Source organism: Mytilus galloprovincialis, chromosome 10 (assembly GCF_965363235.1).
Source record: "Mytilus galloprovincialis chromosome 10, xbMytGall1.hap1.1, whole genome shotgun sequence".
NCBI lineage: Eukaryota > Metazoa > Mollusca > Bivalvia > Mytilida > Mytilidae > Mytilus > Mytilus galloprovincialis.
In genome coordinates, this window is record NC_134847.1 from 49625803 (window position 1) to 49650876 (window position 25074).

Here is a 25074-nt window from a genome sequence, read left to right on the forward strand (position 1 = left end):
TACAATTTACGATAAGAAATATGACAGACACAATAAAGCCTAATTTTCTTCAGTTTTTGGAGACATATGACCCTGAAACAGGTCAATCGGTTGGTTGCCGTAAATATATTATGGCTCAATACAGATAAGACAATATTTTAGATCAAGTATATCCCGTAGAGAAATTGTGTTATGACTTGGTTATTTACTTGGCCTTTTTAACTTTGTTGATTAAAGCGTCACCATTTAGTCGCATGTCTTACGTACACAATTTTAATTATGATATCTGTGATGAGTATATACACTACGCAATAGCCATGTAACTAGGTTCCAAAAACCCATGTGAAAGAGGGACGAAATATACCAGATGGACAGTCAAACTCATAAATCGAAAATAAACTGATAACGCAATGGCTAAAAATCAAAAGGACAAATAGACAAATAATAGTACACATGACACAACATAAAAAACTAAAGAATAAACAACACGAACCACGCCAAAAACTAGGGGTGATCTCAGGTGATCCGGAAGGGAAGGCAGATCATGCTTCACATTTGGCACCCGTCGTGATGCTCATGTTATAAGAAATCCGATAAATAGTGTTATTCGGTAGGTCACATTCATGAAAGGGAAGGGGATTGTAGTTACGGCGGAAGGAACATATCCGATATCATTTGTGAAACGGTTATTCTATAACGGTCAACCAACTCGTCATGGCGTCCGTAAAATTTACGAAATGATGATTTCAACTTCACCATTTGGAAACTCTTGATTTAATAGCTTCTTTGTGAGCAACAACCGTCTATACAGCAAATCATGATAGGAAATGCAAGCACGGGAATATCGTATCAATTGGGAGATATATACACCGTATGCAGGTGCTCTAACTGTACATAACCCATTTCTCATACATCCAAGTTTGTCTTCCTATTATGTTTCCATCTGTTTGTTGTAGTCTACTCTTGTTAAATTCTATACATATTACTTCAGTAATACACACATGAATTGTTCTCACTTGTTATAAGAAATTGATTTCTATAAGTAAAGGGCTTCTAACCGGACTCTTGTTATCATATTCATTTGCATTGAAATGTTCATGCCTTGTTTAAATTAATAAACTTGTACTTTATTGATTTTTTTATCAATTTTGTAAACAAGTATAGTTAAATATTTGATTATAAGAGTCTTAATACTGAATATCTGAACTTCTTATATCTTACACAGGTACTTGTACAACCAATTTAACAGTAAAAATGTATATTGTCCTGTGATATCTAAAAATAGTTGATTGTTATAAATTCAAACGACTTTTCTTTTAAAATATTCCCTTAGGTTTGAAGTTTGTTTGAATGAACTTCAAAACTATTAATTTCAGAAAATGAGTAATGTGAGTAGGGTAAAATGGCACCAAAAACGCCAAAAGAAGGGAAAATTACGAGTTTTGGTCATTGAGTCTTAAAACTTAATAAGATGCGCCTACGTGACCCGGAGAAAATTACGGCGATTTAGACAGCAAAAACAGAGCTAATGACATTGGAATAAAACAAATTCCTGGGTCACGTTGGTGCAGGCTTTTAAAGACTAAACATTTGTTGTACGAGACACCTAAAAAGTGAATGATAATTACAATATTTGAATGATAATAGAAAGTTTACCCCACTCATTTCACCCAGTTGCTTAGATTAGTGGGTTTGAAGTTCATCGAAACAAACTTCTAGCATCAAGGAATATTTTAACATAATAAGTAGCTTTCAAAAACAGAATTTGAAAAATAGGGGGGCCAAAATTTGGTCTAATCGTACCTTGTCCTTTCTTTACTTTGTGTTCTTGAACATTTTATCCTTAGATGACAACCACAGTAAATAAAAGATAAAGGAACATGACGTTAATTAAAATTCTGAGAGAATCTGTGTTCGGTTCATTTGTGTGTGCAAAACTTAACTAACAGGTTTCAATGATGTTTCAATTTCAATTTCATTACATGAAAGCTTAGTCTTGCAAATGATTTAAGATTTAAAATTATCTTACAGGGATAAGACAAGAGAAAAAAAGTTATCAAAATCGTGTAATCATTTACAATGTAGATTGGGATCCAGAACTTGAATAAGTTCAATCGGAATACTGGAGAGTTTGAATGTTCAGATGGTTCAAAATCATTTAGTTTTACATTTGTTCTTTTGGAAGACTGTCACTAAATAGTATAGTTATAAGGTGAAATATAGACGCACACAAACACATTAAAAAAAACTTCACAATGACCGAAATGTATTATAAACAGTTCTTGAAGATATAATTTTCTTACTCGTTTTAGGTGGCTATGTCGTCATCTGAAGAAAACAGTTCTGATGACGATCAGACAGGGTTTTCGTCAAATACTGGTAGGTAATTAATTTATGAAATTTCTTTTACAAGATCGATCAGATATATAGCTATATAGGCATTTGTTTTTCTTAAAGATTATTGTTTACTTTTACCTAGCACCACTTCAGTTATTCTTGTTTGTAGGAAGGTTTATACTTGTGTATTCCTTTATTATGTAAGGAATATTTGAAAGATTTGGTAGATATCTTACAAAACATTTATTTTTATTTCTATTATTTAATCGTCGTAGACTTTTAAACATTTTTATAAAATTTGTTTGAAGACATCCAACGACACATTTAGCCTTATATTTTGTTTATTGTAATCTATTATGTTCACAGACCAAACAACAAACATTTTACCGTAACTGTACTTGCACAGATCAAAACAAACACAAAAGCTGTAAATCATAGCCCTTTGTACGTGTAGGTACAGTTCGTATACGGAGATAGACTTGTGTATAATTCGGAGTTTAATATGACGTCCATTATCACTGTACTATTATGCATATTTTAGGGGCCAGCTGAAGGACACCTACGGGTGCGGGAATTCTCGCTACATTGAAGACCCATTGGTTGCCTTCGGCTGTTGTTTGCTCTATGGTCGGGTGGTTGTCGCTTTGACATATTCACCATTTCCTTTCTCAATTTTATTTTAATACAAATATTTGAAGAATATATCTTTCAGATAAATCAATGAAATGGTAAGATATAATCGTAATACTATATACCTTGTTTGATTATTGGTGAATAAATTTTACAGAAAATAAAGGAATAGCAAAAGAAATTAAATTGTATTTTGAAGTATAGATGTGTTGAAAACGTAAGAACGTAGGATCAATTGTTAGAACGAAGGCCATCAGGTGTTTTTGGAATAGTAATAATATCCATACATAGCAGACATATGACACTGTTACTAAATCATTTCAGCCATAACAATAAGACGCATGTTCAATCATTTTTAAAAGTAAAATATGAGTAAACAGATAAATTTGTTTTTAAGATTCAGTGAAAAAATGAACATTCATTAATTGATGGGAAAATGTCAAGAATATAACAGATATTATCCGTTCGTTTGATGTGTTTCAGCTTTTAATTTTGACAGTTGAATTGGGACTTGCGATTTTTAATTTTCCTTGAAGTCCGTTTTCTTTTATATCTTTTTTAAATTTTGCAAACGATAAAAACTCTGAGGTATTGCAATCTATAGTACTGGAGATGTGGTTAATGCTACTGGTTTTAAACATAATTTAAATTTTCGAACTTCACACTCTATATTTCCTCCGATGGTTTCTTCCAGTTTATTTTCAATACATTCGTCAATACTACTCCGTTCCCGCTCTGAAAGATTTTAATCGACTGACGTGCATTATTTTCAGTTGTCATTACACCACTTTAGATGGGTTGCATGGTGAATTGTTAGTCTTGATCGTACGCTTGCTTAAGATGTTATTGATATTAATAGATCTGTCATTAAAACATTTAATGCAATAATATCATTTCAAAGTGACATTACAAAGATAGCGACGGCACCACTAAAGAATAAGTTTATCGTTACCGCAATTCTTTACAAGCCCTCGTGTTTGACGAATTGATTCGTTTTAAAACGCACCAATTTATAGAAACCCAACATACTAACATTTCTGTTCTACTGTTTTGCATCAATGTGCTGTGGATTCATTTACTTTTCGTTGGTATCAATTTTCGTGGATTCCTGAAAACGTGCCTATTCGTGGATATTTGATGTCGTGGTTTTGTCAATCTCTGTTCACAAAGCCTATTGAAAACATGATATTCGTTGAACATTTGAATTCGTGGTTCACCTGTACCCACGAAACCCACGAAAATTGGTATCTACTGAATTCTAATGAATCCAAAGTATTCAGCCTCCTAAATAAATTGGAATCCACTGTTAGATGGTTAGATTAATGTTATCTTGATAAAACTGAAAACAGAAACTTCCTTATATCGTTCAATTTAAATAAAGTGATATTTTCCTTTTTTCTTCGTTATATCAACTTGGAAGTATGTTTCCTTGATGAGGGGTGTTACAAAATTAAATTAAACAGGACATTAATGGACACATTTTTTTCAGCACCCCCTAGCGATCTAAAGGACAACCAGAAAAGATGGCTTGTTATTGGTATATGTCTTCATGACATTTTGTCGCCGGTATTGAGAAAATACATTGAATCTGAAATCAATCAGCTATATACCTCACTAGTAACATCAAACAACATCAATGCACAATTATATAATAATGGTTTTCTGGAAAGGTATCCACCAAGTAGTAATGGATATAGACTGAATTACGAGAAAATAAATAATAACAAGGCATTTTATAAAGGACAAGTGAAACTCTATGACTACAAAGTTCAGAATGCTGTGGACTTTTCAAAATTGTTTTTACAACAACTCACCATAGCACACTATACAGCCTTTGATGAAGCATGTGATTCATCAGCTTTATTAGCGATACTCATAAATGTTGACACCTTCCCAACAGTAGTACAACACGATGCAAATTCGGTTGGTTATTTTCCATACAGTTACGTTTTAAGATTATTGTAACTATGTTATACTTTGGTTTTAAAACATATTCAAGGTACTTGATTTATTAATATGAACCTTAATTTTCCTTATGATATCTTGGTGTTATGAATAATCAAACAGAAGGAAGCATTTATCCACAGAAAACAAAGTAAAAAAAATGATTACCACCTAAATAATATATAAATCATTACCGGACTTATCAATCCAGAGCTTTACATGTATATACTGAATATCTATGACTTGATAAAATGTCGCGCAATCAGAATAGGAAGCGCCATTATTGTGATCTTAAAAAAAGTACGTTCAAAATTAGTTAATAGAATCATATAAACATGTTCAACATAATAAAATTTTGACTTATAAGAAAATTACAACTACGTACAAGCGTTACGTTCTAAATTAGAAGCTATATTGTAGTCCCTATTTGCTTGCCTTTTTTAGTTTGTCGTTTTGGTGAATGAAGGTCATTACATCATCAGGACAAATGGTCACATAAAAAGCTTGTACGTTATCCTGATGAAGAAAAATCCATTAAAGGGCTTCAAACGTACAAAAACATTAAACAAAAATATCAAATTATATCACAAATGGAAATAGAAGTAGGCCATAAAACAGACACAATCAAACACTATCAATCAACGGAACAAGAGGAAAACAACTTTCACATTCCTGACTAGGTACATGCATTTTTGTGCATCAATATTAGTGAAAACAGTTAAAAACATCGTATATGAATTGTGATTATTAGTATTTGGTATCATGGTTGTTAGTACACACATGGGAATTAATTAAAAATAATCATAATAAAAAAATACATCTTGAAAGACAAGAATGTAATTGACTGATATTTTATGCAATATTGGTCAACATTGACAAAGTAAAGGTAGCGTAAACATCAAACGTAACATGTGAAATAATTGGTTCCGTTGATATTTAGTTTACATTTTTAATTTTTTATAATTAAAACGTGTTTCATTGATAGAACACATAACATATCAATACTCAAATTAAATTTCACTTAAAAAATAAATATTAAAGATATTTAAAATTTCTAAAATATTCAGATACGATCAAACATCAGGAATCCATGGGCACATTGCGATTTTTCGCAGTGGGATACAGGCAGGAATGTGTACTCCATTCAACTTATGATAAACCTTGTGAAAAAATTAAGTCTGATACTATCTGAAGAGAATCGAATAATTGGAGATCTAAACAGATGGGGAACAACTGGTGAGTCACAATTAGGTGTTTTAAATGATTGTCATTTGATGTTATTGCACAATTGTAGTAACATTTATTGTCATTTGATGCTATTGCACAATTGTAGTAACATTTATTGTCATTTGATATTATTGTACAAATGTAGTAACATTTCAATGCTCTTCAACTTTGTACTTGTTTGGCTTTATAAATATTTTGATTTGAGCGTCACTGATGAGTCTTATGTAGAAGAAACGCGCGTCTGACGTACTAAATTATAATCCTGGTAACTTTGATAACTATTATTGTCATTTGATGTTATTGCACAATTGTAATAACATTTATTGTCATTTGATGCTATTGCTCAATTGTAGTAACATTTATTGTCATTTGATGGCATTACACAATTGTAGTAACATTAATTGTCATTAAATGTCATTGCACAATAGTCCATTTGCCAATTACCGATTTGATTCTGTTATTACATACTTATTAAGCAAATTACTTCCCTTTGTCAATCGTCGACTGGTTCCATTACGGACAAAAGTGACATTTTCCAATACAAAGCATGATGAATTGAAGTATTGTTGGTTTAACTAATTTTTCATTAAAAATAATTGTTGATGTCAAAAGTATTTAGCTGAACAACAAATAAATGTGATTATAAGATTCAAAAACCTTACAGATTACTCAGTGACGCTCAAATCACATTACGCACGGGTAAAGGAGTAGGTCCGGTAAGGCCCTCTTTTGGCCCAAAAATATAACAGTTTTACAAAATTGTTAAAATGTAAACTTTTAGTTATTTATTGGACAGTTGAATGCTACTGCTACATAAATACGGGCTGTTTTTGACAATACAATGCACATATATCGGGTTGTAGCACCATTAAGTCATGCTTAATTACTGAAATCTTCAAAATTCTATCATATTAGTTAAATTTTAGACGGTTTCCGTGTAAAACGAAAGTGGCCGCATTCGTGTTCATCCTTAATATTGCAATGTAAGTTGTATTTTATGATAATACATAACATATATAAAGGTTGTGGATGAACACGGATGCGGCCACTTTCATTTCGACAAAAACAATCTGAAAAGTGACGTTTTTTGGCATATTTGAGAGATTTTTCATATTTGAGCTTCAATCGGATCGTTTTTAATGACTTAATCAGTTAAAATCTTTCACATAAACTAATTGAATCAAATGAAATGGACACTTAAGTGTTTAAAAAGTGGTCAAAATCTTTCGTCAGATGAAACTGAAATTTGAGGCCAAAATGAGTCCTTACCGGACCTTCTCCTTTGCTCTGTCTGCTGGCTCTTTATTACAGGGTCAATTACGGGAATTGGCAAATAGCCTATTGTAGTAACATTTATTTTTTCATTTGATGTGATTGCATAATTGCAGTCACATTTGTTGTCATTTAATGTCATTGCACAATTGTAGTAACATTTTTTGATGTTTGATGTCATTGCAGAATTGTAATAACATTAATTTTCATTTGACGTCATTGCACAATTATAGTAACATTTTTTGTCATTTGATGTCATTGCACAATTGTAGTAACATTTATTGTCATTTGATGTAATTGCACAATTGTAGTAACATTTATTGTCATTTGATGTAATTGCACAATTATAGTAACATTTTTTGTCATTTGATGTCATTGCACAATTGTAGTAACATTTATTGTCATTTGATGTCATTGCACAATTGTAGTAACATTTATTGTCATTTGATGTCATTGCACAATTGTAGTAACATTTATTGTCACTTGATGTCATTTGTACAATTGTAGATGTGACTGGGAAATATGGTTGAATATAATACATGAACACAATGAAATAATGGTAGTATTGATTTTTGGAAAGATGCTACGTATGAACATTACACAACTGCAATTTGATGAATGTATTTCATTAACAATAAATTAATTATTTTCTAGGCCTTAACTTCCTGTCAGGGACTACCATCGGCCTAGAATTGGTAACAGAAATCCGTCACAGAACTAGAATTTTGTCAAAACATATAAGGGATAGTATCAAACACGCAAGTGAAACAGACAATAATTTAACAGAAGTACGAAATGTCATTAAAGCCTTAAAAGATACAGTTGATACAATGGACGGGAAAATGTCAAAATTGGAAGAGGAAGTACAGAAAGTATCAAATGTATGTTAAATAAAGGCAACAGTAGTATACCGCTGTTCAAAACTCATAAATCTATGGACAAAAAACAAAATAAGGGCAACAAACTAAAACTGAGGGAAATGCATTAAATATTAGAGGAGAACAACGACATAACATTAAAATGTAACACACACAGAGTATAGTAATATAGAGTATAAAGACGGAAACAATTAATAAGAATATCATAGTTGTTATACATTCTTTTGATGTGTATGAGCTTTTGATTTTGAAATTTTCTTAGGAATTTTTCCGTCTTGAATTTCCCTCGAAGTTCAGTCTTTCTTTTTGCTTTTTCTCAACGCAATATCTAGCTGTAAAATGTCCTTCGTGTGAGGTTTAAATATCAAAGCATTTCAACAATTAATTTGCTAATTTTATAGTCTGATTGTTGTTGATATAGAAATTCATCTATGGTTGGTATTGACGAAATAGTTCAGAAAAAAAAACAAGTTAATGGGCGCTTATAAACTGCAATTATAATTTTTCAATTTCGGTGTGGTAAATTCCGGACATTAGACCAATAAGAGCAGAACACAAACTATTTCTTTGTGTTGTTTTTTCAAACTCAGTTTAAGGAATTTATAAATAACAACTTATGAAGTATGCGCGACCATATTAAAATATCTATTAAATTCATGATCGGTTTATATATGTGTTCAGTCCTTTCATATCAAATTTTCTTTAAGAAAAAAACATTTCATTTTCATTTTCTTGTTTAAGCTATTGGTTTAAAAAAATTATATTGGTGGATTTAGATAGTCGATAAATGATTCAGTCAAAAACCAGAAATGCATTATTATTTCAAATTTAAAGTCTAATATAGATCGTCCCACAAGTCAATAAATTTGCTTCAATGTTTTAAACACTCTACTCATATTTCAGAAAGATGAAATGCACAGTTTTTCGATGGGTGAGTAAATTTTGTAGTTCAATCTGTTTTTTTTTCTCAGTTTCAGATTTTGTCAGAAATACAACACCACACTGAATCAGTAAAAATAAAGGTCTTGGTTAAGGAGAACATATGAATAAGTTGAAAATAGTGAGAAAACGGCATGACAAAAACATTAAGACTCACAATAAAGATATTCAACCAAGAGTTCAAAGTTATGAATTTAAATTCATCCTTTTGTTTATTTTACAGATGCAATCACGACTTAGTTGACCGTTGTGGGACTCGTTTCACAGATGAAAGTGGATTCTAATCTCTTTTTTTTTATTATTATTTTTCGAAAAATTATTTAATTTTTTTTAATGTGAAATTTTTTAAAAAGTACTCCAATATTTCATGCTTAATATTGATCCTTTGCATACTTGTGACATATCAGCTGCTCAACAATAACTATTCTTAATTGTTTATTCAAAAGAGACCTGTCACTGGAGAATGAGGCAGATAGATGACAATACTAGGATGTTACAAATAGAAGGAAACAAACATAATACTCATGGTAAATATATATTCAATATCAGATCTACACAATCAAGTAAAAAAAATAACAACTACGGTTGAATATTATATTAGCAACAAGGACATAAACACACGAAAAAATGAGTACGTGTACCAACACCGTTACATATGTCCCTCATCGGTGTCGAGAAACGTTTAAAGATTTTTAAAAGACAAACGAGCATCCGTGTACTTAAATTGTACTCAAGTACGTGGTCTCCCGAGCAAGTACTCGAAATCTCGAGTAATGGTCGCATTCCTTGAAAAAATACTACGTGTTGCATTATAACATAGCAAAAAGAATCATTGTTGGAAAACATACATACACATTAAACAAAATGTGTATATAACCTTTGATACCTATCAATCGTATCTGGTTTAAGTAACTTATTCGTTATATATGTTTGAACGTTTATATTTTGCCATTTGAAAAGGAAATTTCAGTTTTAAATATTCTTAAGAGCTCCATTTTATGTTACGTTTTATACTTTCATATATATTTGTTTTTAATTTTAAGTTATATGTGTAGATTTTTTTTTATTACCAAAGGGTTTATTGAAAGGACGAAAATACTTTTCAACTTTGTACTTGTTTGGCTTTTATATCTCTCTTAATATGAGCGTCACTGATAAGTCTTATGTATCTGGGCGTCACTGGTGAGTCTTGTGTGGACGAGGCGCGTTTTTGGCATATTAAATTTTAAACCTCCTTGTTATTCATTAATCATGTGTTTCTTTGTCTAATACGTTTTCCTATTTATTTGTATTGTAGTCCTGTAATATTATGTTTGGCATGCCACAAAACCAGGTTCAAACCACCATTTTTTCCTTTAAAAATGTCCTGTACCAAGTCAGGAATATGGCCATTGTTATATTATAGTTCGTTTCTGTGTGTGTTACAATTTAACGTTGCGTCGTTTGTTTTCTCTTATTTTTGAGTGTAAATTGACATTGCCATAAGACGTGTCACGGTACTTGTCTATCCCAAATTCATGTATTTGGTTTTGATGTTATATTTGTTATTTTCGTGGGATTTTTTCTGATGATTGGTCCGTTTCTGTGTGTATTAGTTACATTGTAGTGTTGTGTCGTTGTTCTCTTCTTATATTTATGCGTTTCCGTCAGTTTTAGTTTGTTACCCTGATTTCGTTTTTTGTCCATGGATTTATGAGTTTGAACAGCGGTATAATACTGTTGCCTTTATTTATGTAGACGAAACGCGCGTCTGACGTATAAAATTATAATCCTGGTACTGGATAACTATAAAAACACATGTAATAATTATTTAACTGTCCAGACATTAATGTAAATGCCTGAAATGGTAATGCGAGTAAGAAAGACATTTATTCAAACTTAAAATACATTGTGTTCATAATAGAATAATTATAGGAAATGACGAAGAAATTTCACTTACATGAAATAAAATCATGTTAAAAAGTGATATTAAAACTTATAAAAAGACAATTGTATTGACATGATTTTATCACCACTTGGTGCGGAACTGTGGAAAGATTATTTAACAGTTTTAAGTTTTTCTACCATTTTCCCCTGGTAATCGCTCGAAACATTTTTATGGATCAGAACTCTTTTGTATATGGACAAATTTGATTCCAATTGACCACAGTTTAGTCTTTGCTCCTTATCCATGTAGTAAGCATGTAATCAATATTTCCGTTTGACCACTCAATACTTACCTCTGATTAAAATGCACAACAAGTAAATCTATAGATATATTTCCAACGCAGTAAGAGACTGACACACTCTTTATTATGAATCATTATTTTACAGGAAAAACCTTTAAGGCATTAAAATCTGCTGATGAAAATTTGCACGAGAGGATGACGCAAATAGAAGATGAACAGAGACGATTAATAGAAAACAATACATGTCAAGACGAAGAAACTATTCCAAAGAATATCCAAGGTACATATATATCAAATATTAACATGATTAAGTCTACACACACATTTATTACATTTGATGTCTGCTTTTAAATGTATACACAGTTTTAACCTCAAACTAATTCAACAGATAATGTTTTAGTTCTTATTTATAGCATTAAGCACTATCTATACACAGAAAAAAGTTCCATAAAATCTAACTTGAGGAAATCTCAAAATCAGCATTTTTGATTTTCTATGAAAATTATCATTCGAAGGGGAGATAACTCCTCAAAAATAAGTTTTTTTGTGTCATTTTTTGGTTGATGTTCTTATAATTTATGTAAGGTATGATACTTTGATGGGGTTATAAGTTGGTATTTGACTATATTATATAAGTTTCTCCTCATGAAATGTACAAAACCCAAGTGTTATGGTATTTTTTTGAGCATTTTGTATTAAAGAAATTGCAAATTTGTGGCTTAGGGACCATTTTGAAAAAAATAATTTGAACACTTGATATAGTTTATATCTGTAAGTTATATTTGTTCAGAATCTTCCTTGTTTGAAGAAACTTTAAGGTTTAAGGTTCATCATAACAAATGGAAAAATATGGCCGTTTTTTCACTTCAAAACTACTCTATGTACTGTTACTACATTAGTGATTTTTGGACTAATGTCACAGCTCTATGTAATATAGGGATTTTCTAGTAATATAACTGTTTTCAGTACTTTAAAGACTATATAACACGTTTCAGTATGATAATAATATTACATCTGTTTAGTACAATAAAAATTATAATACTCTTTTTTGTTGTATTACTTTTACCTGTAATATTATATAAAAAAAGTAATATTACTGTTTTCAGTATTCACCTGTACTGTTAAAGCACGAAATAACCAGTTCTCATAAATTCAAAATTAAGCGACAATTGACAGAAACGCAAGACATTTCTGCTCAGCTCTGGAAGCTACTCCGGGGGATAGGACAATGTTCTAGCTGTACGCATTGAAATTAAGTTTTGTATTTCTAGAGCAGTTGCCACAGAAAAAACAATTAATGCAACACATGCTTTTTTGCAAAAACATTTTTTTTTCAGAAGAAAACGAAAAGGCCTTCAAGTCTTCTGGTAAAAATGCACACGAGAGGATGGCTAAAATAGAAGATGAACACAGACGGATAAAAATTGACATTGAACGTCAAGAGGATGAAACTATTCCAAAGAATATCAGAGGTACATATATGAAATATAAGGTTTACTAAAAAAATAAAACAATTGGATATCTGCTTTTGCATTTTCGTCTACAGATCTCATTTTTAAAATGGACCAGTTTTGATATATTGTAATAAAACGGGAATTCATATTGATTGACATGACTGTGTTGTGAATCTAACTGTAAGAACATACAATACCTGAAATATAAAAAAAAATGCAAAAAAACAAAAAAGTTTTTCCGGGGCACTCACATATTTTTGTGATGCTTAGTCATTAGTTTTTTTGTGTTATGATTTTATTGTAGTGTGTTTTTTGATTTTTCATGTTTGTGGCCATTGTGTTGTCTTTTTTTGTTTGACTGATGTTCCTCGATGTTTTTTTTTTACATATGGAATCGATGAAGTGGCAAGTTTTTCAGCAAACAAATTCTCATTTAAGATTGAATTGTTTTGACAATTTTGATTTTGTAATTAACGTCTTTCGGTATGAGGGTCAGGCACAGAAAACTGTTGAATATACTATTTGTTGTTTCAAATAGTTTTCGGTAGCATAGGATGTTCTGTTTAGTTTTTACCTTCATTTTTTTTAAAGATATATAATTGTAATATAAACATATTCGTTGCATGATAAAGTTGTTTTTACAACAAAACATTGACCATTGTTCAATATGTAAGTTTCCGCAATGAAGATGATATACGCTTATAACTAATGAGCATGAAAAAAAGAAACAAACGCTGCGATGAAGACAAACAAATGAAATCAACACGTTTTAATGTTTCCGAAGGGCTTTTTGTATTTATTTTCATCAGACACAATCTACATCTTCCTTTTTAATATCAGTTGACACAGTTGAACGCCTGTATGACCAAAAAGGAATTAATAATGATAGTCAAATATATCGAAGCTCGGGAAGTTGAACATTAGTTTCTTTACAATTTTTAAAACAAACAATTTAAATAAGGTTAGGGTAATCATGTCTGAACCGAAGTACTGAGCTGATGGTACCCGCGGGGACTGATATATATAGTTCACCAGCAGTCTTAACAACACAATACTGTAAATAATGAAAAAAAATCAGGTTTCTTAGTTTATACTCATGTCTCATATCGTTTGATGTGCTTGTGATTACGATTGTCTACACACCTATTTTGCCTCCTTGGCCTTTGATAATGTATTATTTAACGTTTTATACTACGTTTGTCAATAAACTAGACTTATAGTCCCTAATGAAGTTGAAACAAGATACTTACTAAATACTATTTGTTCAAAGATGAATTTACCTTTCTCTGTAGATACACCTGCGTCATCTAGGGATTATATTTGCATATTAATTTATAACAGATTGTTCGCTTCATATGTGTATGTGTTCAATTGGACTATGTGTCTACCCTTTACAAATTGCAACCATATTGATTATCTAATTTTACTTTAAAAGCTCAACATGACAAAGACATACAAGAATGGAAAAGGGAAGAGCAAATGTTTGTGGTGACAAGAGCAACAAAATATGTCAATGAATCTCTAGAAAGTACGAACTGTGTTGTTGTAACCGGGAAGGCAGGGACTGGAAAATCCTCGATAATACATTTTGTTGCATTACAATTAAAAGAAAATAATGGCTTTGAGATAATACCGTTTGTAACAGACCCAAGAGAAATAATATATTATTTCAACCCTAAAAGGAATCAGGTGTTTGTCATAGATGATATTTGCGGCAAGAATTCCATGAGTATAAACACAGTTCAATTATGGAAAGATCTAAACGATAGAATAGAAAAATTATTTAAGACAGATGATGGAAATAACGCTGCTAATCTATCGCGGTCAAGAGGAGTTAAACGGAAAATATTGCTGATATCGTGTAGGAATCATATTTATCGAAATGTACATTTCCAAGCAGTGAATCTATTTACGAAATTTGAATGTAATTTGCTCTCATATGAATTATGCCTACTACCAACAGAAAAAGAACTTATGGTTGAAAGGTATATATCTGCTGATATGATATATTCACTGCCACACTTAGCGGAGTACTCTGATTTATTCCCTTTACTTTGTCAGATTTCAAAAGGCAAAGATCGGAAAGAATTGGAAAAGTTCTTTTCCTCGCCGATAGATTATATAAAAGGTGATATAGACAACCTTCTGTCCTCCGACAATAATATGCAAGCATGTGCTGTTGTCCTTTGTATTCTGTTCGGTGACTCATTTGATATTGAATGGTTTGAGAAAAATACAGTGAGTGCCCGCGTTGCTCAGAAAATAAGGGTAATAGTAACAGAATTTAATATAAATTTAAACAAGAAAACAGAACGTTATCCTTTAATCCAGACTTTCAAGAGTTTGGAAGGAATCTATTTAAAAAGAAGGGGAACAAAATATGGAACAATACATGATAAAATATTTGAAATTTCAGCAGTTATTTGTGGCAATCGTTTCAACTACATTTTTATTAATTATATTTCTAGCTCATTTATTCGTGATCATTTTAGATTTCAATCCCTACCAACAGAACCTGACAACAAATATATCATAGTACCAGAAGACCACGAGTATTTTTATTTTCAAAGATTAATTTTTGATTTGAAAAATCAGAATATCAAAAGTACAATACATAATAAACAGCTTGAATTTGGGTTGTTTAGAAAAAAACTTATTGCTCATCTAAAGCTTAATATGCAAGAAGAAACTCGTTCCTGTTTATGCATGCTTCTAAATTGCTTTGAACCAAGCAGTGAAGATATTAGATATTATTTGATGAACATTGAAAAATTTGGGATACGATATAAAAAGGAGTTCCTAGAAACAACACCGTTAGTGGAAGCGGCATCGGCAGGTTTTATAGATATCATTGAGTTTATGATTGAAATAAAATGCAATGTGAACAAAGCGGACATGCTAGGCTGATCAGAAACAAGGCGTACATACATCAACTTACCATATATGGAGAGTCTTCGATATTTGTCGCTTGTAAAGAAGGGCACGTAGATGTAGTAAAACTGCTTTTGGTACATAAGGCAGATATCTTCCACCGTACCATTTCAGGATGGAATCCCTTGCATGCGGCAGTCAGTCAGGGTCGAACAGCTGTTGTTGAAATGATTCTAACAAAGTGTCCACTGTGTATAGTTGATTGTGCCAGAAGTGGGCCTTCACTTATTTATTTGGCTTACACAGGAGGATATTATGATATCGCGAAACTTTTAGAAAACTATGATCAAGTATCAAAAGTATTCCAACGTTTATACTTTGGAATGGGCACATAGATGATAGATGTCATACATTAATTGTAATAGCTACATTAGATTACTGTTTTTCACCTGTGTTCATTAAATCATATTGTAAATAAACACATCATAGATAAAGGAGGTTTGCTACTCAGTTTCAAAATAACAAGGATTTCAAACGTCTGCTATAAATAAGTGGAACCTAAATAAAGAAACTAAAAAAATGAAAATAATATGTGTCAGTGTGCTTGTTTTTGAAAAATTGGCGGGAAACATTTTCTCATATATTTATGCCTATTGGAAAAGTTTAAATTAAGGTCTTCTCCTTTCAAAATGGATTTAAAAATTTGTCTTGTTGCCTCAAAAAATTCACTGTTAAACCACCTAGATAAATATTGGATTTTCTGTCGTGTTAAACCTAAAATTGCGATTTAAACAAAACAGATGGAAAAAGTGTGAAAATATGTGCTTATTACTATATTCATAAATATTTGAAATATTGTATATGCAATAGTTTATTTTTCTATTATGTCCCTTCCGAATTGATTTGAAAATTAGCTATTTTAAAAAATCTGGTACTATTTTTCAAGATGGAAACCACATTGACAGCGTGGGCCGACTTGGTAAAAATATATTTTATAAGATTGTTACAATGAAAATAAAATAACTGTTGGATGATCGCGGTTTAAGTCATTGTCTTACCTTAAAGCAGCATACAATCAAACACTGGTTCCTTTTGATAAAGCTGATACGCTGTTGCTTATTTCTGATATTTAGAAAAAATGGCGACCAAATAATTGTCAAACGTAGACGATGATCGACACTAATTTTGTCCATGCAAATAATTCAATTTAATTTCATTGTTTATATTGCAATTAGTTATTGTCACTTTAATGATAGCCAAGGACATAGCTAGATTAATGAAGGAGATATTAAGTCATAACATCAACGTGATCAAAAGAAAACAAACATGGCAATTTAATCACGATGTAAATTTTGAAAAAAACCTTATGTAGATCATTGTTGTCCGATTCTCAAAAAAATTCATTATGATATTATTTTATATATATTTATAAAAGAAGACCTCGAATGGATATTAACTGAGGTGAAATAACTATATTTTTCAATTTTCTTTAAATCTGTAATCGGGTAACCAGTAAATTTTACACAATCCTAATTAAACCAGTAGTATGCAGAGTTATCGATCGTAATTATGACTGGAATAGTTGCATATGGAAAATTCGGTATTTTTTTAAAAAATTACTAGGTGAATAAAAAATATATCAAACTGTTACTTTACTTGAGCCAAATGTCAAAGGTAAGAAAATATCTTAATAGTATCCACAATATAACTCTAGACAAAGAACTAACAAAGTTTTGTAGCTAAAGATTGGCGTCGGTGGGCAAGTTGTTCAACTACAGCGATAACTAACCTGTTAACACTGAGGTTGTGACTAACACCTCGCGAGATCATTGTGATCGAACAGGATCTTCATGTGAACAAAATCTTTCAGAATGTGATCTGGTAGCCTGAAGTGTTGGCTGACAGGAATATACGTTTTTTTGTGAGGTCACTCTTGTGGCCATTAAGGCGTTTTTGAAAAGGCTGCAAGATTAACAAACATATTGGAGACCACATATAGGACACTCAAGAACGTAAATCACGTTTGAGCTTTTGCAGTTGACATTGCAGAAGATCTTGTATGCCTTTCCTGTGGTCTTACTGTGAAATGTTGATGAATGTTGCAATTGGTTGCAACAGTTGCAGCGCTTATCCCCACAAGGCTAGCAATTACCTACAGTATGGTTAGGTTTGGAAAGGTCAGCACGGACAAGTATATTTCTCAGGCTGTTAGGTTGTTTGAAGGAGGCTCAGAAAAGATTTTGGATTATTTATAATGTTTCTCGGATGCTCTCCAATGATCACGAATGGTCTTGAAACTATTTCTCAGGCATGGATGGTAAGTGAGTACATATGGGATTCTTTTACTTTTCTGTTTTTCTTTGTAAGTTAGCAGACTGCTTCTGGGGATGGATTTCGCTTTTCGAAAACTATTTTTAATGTTTTTGTGTTTATATCCCCTTCTTTTTAAATGTCCTTTGAGCTGCCCCAAACGTTGTTTTGCAGTGTCAAGTGTTGATGAGTATCTGTAGGTTTACAGTATATATTTGTGCTTATTATACCTACAAAGAGGGTGCTAGATGTATCAAGAAAGTTTATGGTGGAATTATATGTTTCATGGGTGAATTTGATGGTAGGGTGTTGATTGTTAGCATTTGTTATAAAAGTTTATATTCTTGGTCTCCCTTGTCCCATTTCATGTCAACGTCATCAATGAATCGATACCAGATAAGCGGTTTTTCGATGGAGCACTCCAGCAGTTGCTTTTCAACTTTACCCATGAATATATTGGCATAAGATGGAGCCATTTGTGTACCCATATCAGTGCCACTTGTCTGTAAATAGTGTTCTCCTTGGAATGTGAAGTTGTTCTTTTTCAAGACCATAGTAAGCATTTCTACTAAGCATTCAGTAGGTGGAATTTTAAGAGATCGAGAGTCCAAAACTTCTTTACATACTTCAATGCCATCCACATGGGGAATATTCGTATAGCGGGAGGTGACATCCATTGTGACAAGAATAGTATTGGCAGGTAGAGGGATTAAATCCTGCATTTTTAGTAGGTTATCTGTAGAATCTTTTATAAAAGATGGCAAATTTTCTACATGTGGTCCAAAATAGTAATCAACGAATTCGGATATTTTTTCGGTAGGATGACCATTAGCTGAGACGATTGGTCTTCCAAGGTTACCAGGTTTATGAATTTCAGGGAGCAGGTAGAATCGCCCAGGTTTAGAATCTTCAGGTTTTAAATATTTGAGAGTATCTATATCAATGATGTTATTGTCACACATTTCCGTTAAACATTCTGTTATTTCCTCACTGAATTGGAGGGAGGGGTCCGAATTTAGTTTTTTGTAAAACCGTTCATTATCTTATTGGCGAATGGTCTCTTGGACATAGTGAAATTTGTCCATGACGACAACTGCACTCCCTTTGTCTGCAGGTTTAATAACAATGTCGTCATTATCTCTCAAATTTGTTAAAGCCACACGTTTACCAGATGTTAGATTGTCATAGGTCTGATTATTTATTTTTACATTTGTAAGTATATCCGTTTTCACTTTGTCTATAAATGAGTCTAAGGTGGTGTTTTTGCTTGGTTTAGGGACCTAGTTACTTTTCTTTCTAAATCTATATTCGTTGGAGTCGTCAGAGTCACTATCTGAGGTGGAGCTATCGTCCTCTTTCGATGCAAAATGTTCCTTGATGCGGAGGCTCCTGGCAAAATTATCCAGTTCATCAGACAATTTAGTATCATTCACTGGACCTGGGACGGGACAAAAGTTTAGGCCTCTGGATAGTAATAAATTTTCGTCCTCAGTAAGTTAACGTTGTTTGCTGGAGAGATTAACAACGGTATTGCTCTTGTTGCTGAGGACTTGAGGTCTACGTCTCAAATGTCTGTTTTTGGTTTTATTATTATTTTTTTCATTTGTACTAATGGATGGGAAAGAAGTACCATCCCGTTGCAATTTGCATCTTTGTCTGGAGCGGAGAGTGGCGGTTTTAGTGTTGGTTATATGTCTCAGGCGCTCTGGGATGTTCTCGAATTCGCTTGCTGTTAGATCTTTTGTGCAAGCGTCAGACAAGAAGTCAAATTGATTTGTTAAGTTTTTAAGATGTTCAATACAGTGTTCTCTAAGGAGTATCAGTAGACGGAGGGAACAGTGAAATAGGGTCTGATCCCACCTACGTAGAAATGTATTAGACAGGTTACCGGTAGTTTGAGGCAGTGCTTTAATACATAAGCCACTAGGAATAACATTATTGTCAATATAATAACAGTAATTAGAAAGATGGTGTCTAGTACTAATTTGTTGTTGTTTAGTGATCCTTAGTTGTTTGAAATATTGATCATAATTCATTTTGTACACAGTTGGAATATCAGTCTGCCTGGATCGTGAAAAACACAATATATATATACGTACGTCTGAGCCAGTGACAACTCTACAACAGACGTACATATAAATATAATCATTTTCTGTGACTGTATCTTACATTAATTTGTAGGATCCTTTACTATAGATAATTTAGCTGATCTGTAAAAATAACATCTCCATGCCTTATATATTATGTATTGTAGTACGACACTAAATTAAAACTGGCGTGTAAAGGTAACACATGGCCACCAAAAGCTTCATTTTTATGAAGCTCAGGTGGTCGTGTGGTCTAGCGGGACGACAACAGTGCAGGCGATTTGGTGTCCCGATATCTCAGTAGCATGGGTTCGAATCCCGGCGACGGAAGAACAAAAAATTTGCGAAAGCAAATTTACAGGTCTAACATTGTTGGGTTGATGTTTAGACGAGTTATATATATATAAAATGACTGAATAAATAGTCAACGAGTAATCTTATAGGAAGATGGATAATGTAATATGATTATGTACACTACAAAATATAATATATAACAAGTCAAAAAGGGCACAGCATCACCATACACGATGTAAAATGAATCATGTCAATATATTCAAATTGAGACACTATCAAAATCTTGAACGTTTATACAATTTAAGCGGACACTTCAGACGCTGGTACAATTTTAAAATTTCCAAACACGGCGTGAAAAATATTGACATGATTCATTTTACATCGTGCTATTACCGAAGAAGGATATCTGTTATCCGAAATATCTAATATTTGAACATTTTATAGTTATTCAATGGTGATGTTGTACCAACACACAATTGATAAAAAACAATATTATTCAGCTGCATCGTCTCAAGACGATGTATGGGTTTGCTATTCATCAATGGTCTATTTTTCAGCAACATCTCAATGTGTTGTCTTAGGGTTTGCATTTAAATGATAACTGCATAGTATTTGAAGCTTTGCAGACGTCCATCGGTAGTTAGTCAAACTTTGCGAATTAATATCGAAGCATCAAATACAATACCGCTATCTCTATTCTAATGCAAAGCAAATTCATAATTCAATTTTAATCGTTATTGCAGTGTAAAATGGTCATTAAAGAATTTCTCGAATAGATGTCATCTTGTATTGCCCCTAAACAAGGTGACGTCATAGATATGTTTCTGGCGTCAAACATTAAACCCGGGCGTTTACTGGCTTCTTGGCCGATTTTTTTAAAATTTGATAAAAAGAAGATTCATATGTGCTTATTATTGTAGATATTACATGTTACTACTTTCCGCAATTCATATTGTCGAATTTCTTAGTTACAGACAAGGCGATAGAGAATTTTACTCTTACTGTAATCAAATCAGAATGATTGATTCAAAATAATTGCATTAGAATCAAACTCGCTTTACTTTTTATAATTTTAATTTCTTCAATTGAGCTCTAGTTTAGTATTTTGAAACTTAAGTTCATGGTTTGTTTACGGTGTATATTAGTAAACTTGCTGCATGTATGTTTTCTCTTTATCAAGGAACAATCGATTTTTAGAAACGAAAAAAAAAAAATCAAAAAAAAGATCGATACAATAAAAGTAGGTGGTGTTTCACTTTTGGCGGACTGTATATACAAATTGTAAACCCTGACAAAATAAAGTCAGTTTAAATCAATCGAATTATTAATCAAATTGCAGAGGGGGATTATAACCTATAGCTAGAAAGCAAACGTGGATTCACATTTCTTTCAATACAAATACTATCATTGCATAAGATTCCCTACCGAGACCACTGAAAAAAATCGCGGAAATGGTTGATAAGTCCCATTTTTTATATGTCTACACACCTACACATTTGAGAATGATTCAAAGGAGCCAATAAATACTCCAGCTGAATTTCCTCGGAACTTAATCGTATTCTCTGATCGGTTGAAAAAATAGGTTTAATGCTAATGAGAGAAAAAGTAAAATCACAAAAATACTGAACTTAGAGGAAGATCAATTGGGAAAGTCCATAATCACATGGCAAAATCAAATAACAAAACGCATCAAAAACGAATGGACAAGAACTGTCATATTCCTGACTTGGTACAGGCATTTTCAAATGTAGAAAATGGTGGATTAAACCTGGTTCTATGGCGCTAACCCTCTCACTTTAATGACAGTCTCATCAATTTCCGATATTTTTACATTGATGCGTTAAATAAACAGACACAATAAATATAATAGTCAAAATATGGGTACATCAGTCATCATCGTTTAACAATTTTAAAAGGAACAATTTAACAGAACACAAAAACATCTACTATCTACGAACACATTTATTGATTTGAGTGTCTGACGTCAGAAAATTTTATACGTCACATAAATTTGTCGTTCAATGTGCGTACAAACAATTTTAAAATTTTCCTGGGAATGTTAGCATACAGGGTTAAAAAATCAAAAGTATGTAAGAATAAATTTAAGAAATAGACCGAGATTTAAACTAGTCCAAAAGTTATATATAGAATTTATAAGAATCCAAAAATAGTTAATTTCACTACGCGATAGAATGATTTTGACGTTTGTGGTTCAACGTATATTGTAATTCATAATAGAAATATATCATAATGACATATAATAGAACAATATCATACTGACGGGATCTTTTAAAGTACAGAGTCACGTTATAAGAACAAAAGAAATACAAAAAGTCGCAAATACAAAACAAACCACAAAAAATAATGAAAGTCAATACAAACACATTAACGAGATGTATAAGTACCGAGCCACGTGAAACGGATATCACATGAAACCATTCAACAGTAAAAGTAATATTAATAATAGAACAAAGACAAATGAAAGAACTATAAAACACGTTGTTAAGATGATAAACAACATCAGTACGAAGAATCTATACATCAAGACCATCGTGTATTATTTGAGAAGTTGATACGGAATATTTATCAACAAGGTCTTGGTACCTTCCGATGAATTTTTTTGCTGTATCATTACTTATAATGAAATAAATAAAAAAAATGAAATGAAGTGAAACATAAACGTTAAAAAAAAACAACAACAAAAACAACACCAGAAAAGAAAACTTGTAAAACAAAAATGTTCGGTTAAACTTGTTTGGTTTCAAAAGCGAAACAATTTTTTGATATCATATACCAGATATATAAGCAACATCTTGTACAACCCGAATACTACATAACAATTAAAAGTTCCGGATAGAAACAATATAAGAAGTTAAAATATGTTAGTAGCATCATTAGATAAAGTACATTATAATCTGAAAGAAGGATCATTACATAAATCATTTAAATATTATTAACATATAAATTACCTTAAATAGATATTAGATATTTTTTTCAAAATATTACTTCATACAGGAAATTTAAAAAAGAGATGGACAGAATGTAACAAACTGACAATCAAACATCATAAGTCGGCAAAAAAAAATGACGTTAAAAGGAAAATAACCGTTTGTTCTTTTTTTTAAATTCACTGAACAACATTGACCCTATCGAAAATTGTTACTGAACAAACATAAACCCTATCAAGTGGTTATAATTCGTTTGTGTCATAATTGTTTGATATAGGTCTTCACTAACGGTCGACCATTTCATTATGTTAACAGTAATTTTGCTGTTGTATTGCTACATAGATATGAAATGTTATATACAAATATTCAAAAGCTGAAGTCAACTCATCTGTCGTACAACTAAGTTCTCATATAAATATTTAAAATCACCATTGAATAAAGCAAACGGACTAGTGTTAAATCTGCAGTAAAAGATATAATAGTTACATTTAGAAAAAAACGCATGATTCTAACACGAAAGAAAAATATGATATTCTACCGATTTAGACCGCTTAATTTTCAGTACTGTTATTCAACATGTACAATGAACGATTACGACTCCTTGGTGTTATTGTCCTTATCATTATGCATATCATTACTACTTTGTTGTTCACTTCCATTTTTCTGATATTTGTTTCGGATATTTTTACAAATACAAAAAGTTAAATCAACTGTTCCTTCATTCATTTCATTCGATTCGTCATACTTGATCTTATCAATATCAGAAATATTCCACCATTTTTCATCCTTTCCAATTTGTTCATTAAGGTTCGTTTTGAATACCCCTTTTACAATTACTTCACCATTTTTAGTTGATGTAAATTTTCTGCTACTGGAACGAATTTTTCAGATGTTTTATTGTCGATCTTTTCGTTTTCATTCACTCCCCCTTTTTTCATTTCTTGTAGTGATTACTGTAGTTTTTGAACGTTTGAAAGTATAGTTTCATTTGTGATATCTTCATCCCTAAAATATCTACTCACTAGTTCATTTACATCTATTTTCTCAGCTTGAGCAAATATAATATTAGTTTTCATTAGATTCAAGGGCACGTTTCCTCCGGCAAGCGTTGCTAACAATTGATATGAAAAAGTCATGCTGTAGGAATCTCTAAATGCTAATACAAAAAGCGTTACAAATATTAAGAATAGTATAATTATTCAAAACTATCTCAGAGCTCTGACGAAGTGTTTATTCATTTGTCCTGGTCCATCTGGTTTAATCTTACAAACTTCGAAGAAAAATGTTTTCGTAATGTATTGTTGATCAAATTGGTCTAGCAATAACATGACGCTGTTTGTTTTAATCTTCAGAGTTCTGTCAGATGTATCAATGTCATACTTTGTATGGTCTGTTTCTTTTTCGTGATCATCAACCTGTATCTGTGAGCTGTCCTTGTGTTTGTCTTGTTTATTATTCACCTGAGCATCGTGGTTTGTATCTGTGCTTTTAACAGTTTTTCCTTGTTTATCCCAACCTCATCATCAATTGTTTGCCATGTGCCGTCATAAATAACTTTGAAAGCCGTGTTTTCTTGTTCCTTGCTTTCTTTTGTTGCTATAGCACTCAGTTGTCGTTTATTTACTCTATACATAATCCTTATAAATCTGATCTATTCCATCAAAACATCTACGATACTACAACCAAGCTAAAGAAATTATCAATATGTATTGCATTGCATGTGACTAATTTAAAAT

General features: G+C 31.8%; 1 protein-coding gene across 1 annotated transcript; it reads left to right on the forward strand.

Annotated features, from left to right (window-relative positions):
• Positions 1 to 2295: 2295 nt before the first annotated feature.
• On the forward strand, positions 2296 to 15735 carry LOC143047737 (uncharacterized). The gene is made up of 9 exons (XM_076220968.1): positions 2296 to 2358; positions 4436 to 4869; positions 5958 to 6126; positions 8044 to 8270; positions 9171 to 9198; positions 9653 to 9733; positions 11520 to 11654; positions 12712 to 12846; positions 14264 to 15735. The coding sequence occupies exons 1-9, from the start codon at positions 2298 to 2300 to the stop codon at positions 15733 to 15735; spliced, it is 2742 nt and encodes a 913-aa protein (XP_076077083.1). The 5' UTR covers positions 2296 to 2297.
• The last annotated feature ends 9339 nt before the right edge of the window (positions 15736 to 25074 follow it).

Bases quoted from the DNA above. Each gene is read 5' to 3' on its own strand.
- LOC143047737 (XM_076220968.1), top strand. From the start codon at position 2,298: ATGTCGTCATCTGAAGAAAACAGTTCTGATGACGATCAGACAGGGTTT. The intron at 8,271-9,170 runs GTATGTTAAATA...CTCATATTTCAG, and splicing joins AAGTACAGAAAGTATCAAAT to AAAGATGAAATGCACAGTTT. The intron at 9,199-9,652 runs GTGAGTAAATTT...TTTATTCAAAAG, and splicing joins AATGCACAGTTTTTCGATGG to AGACCTGTCACTGGAGAATG.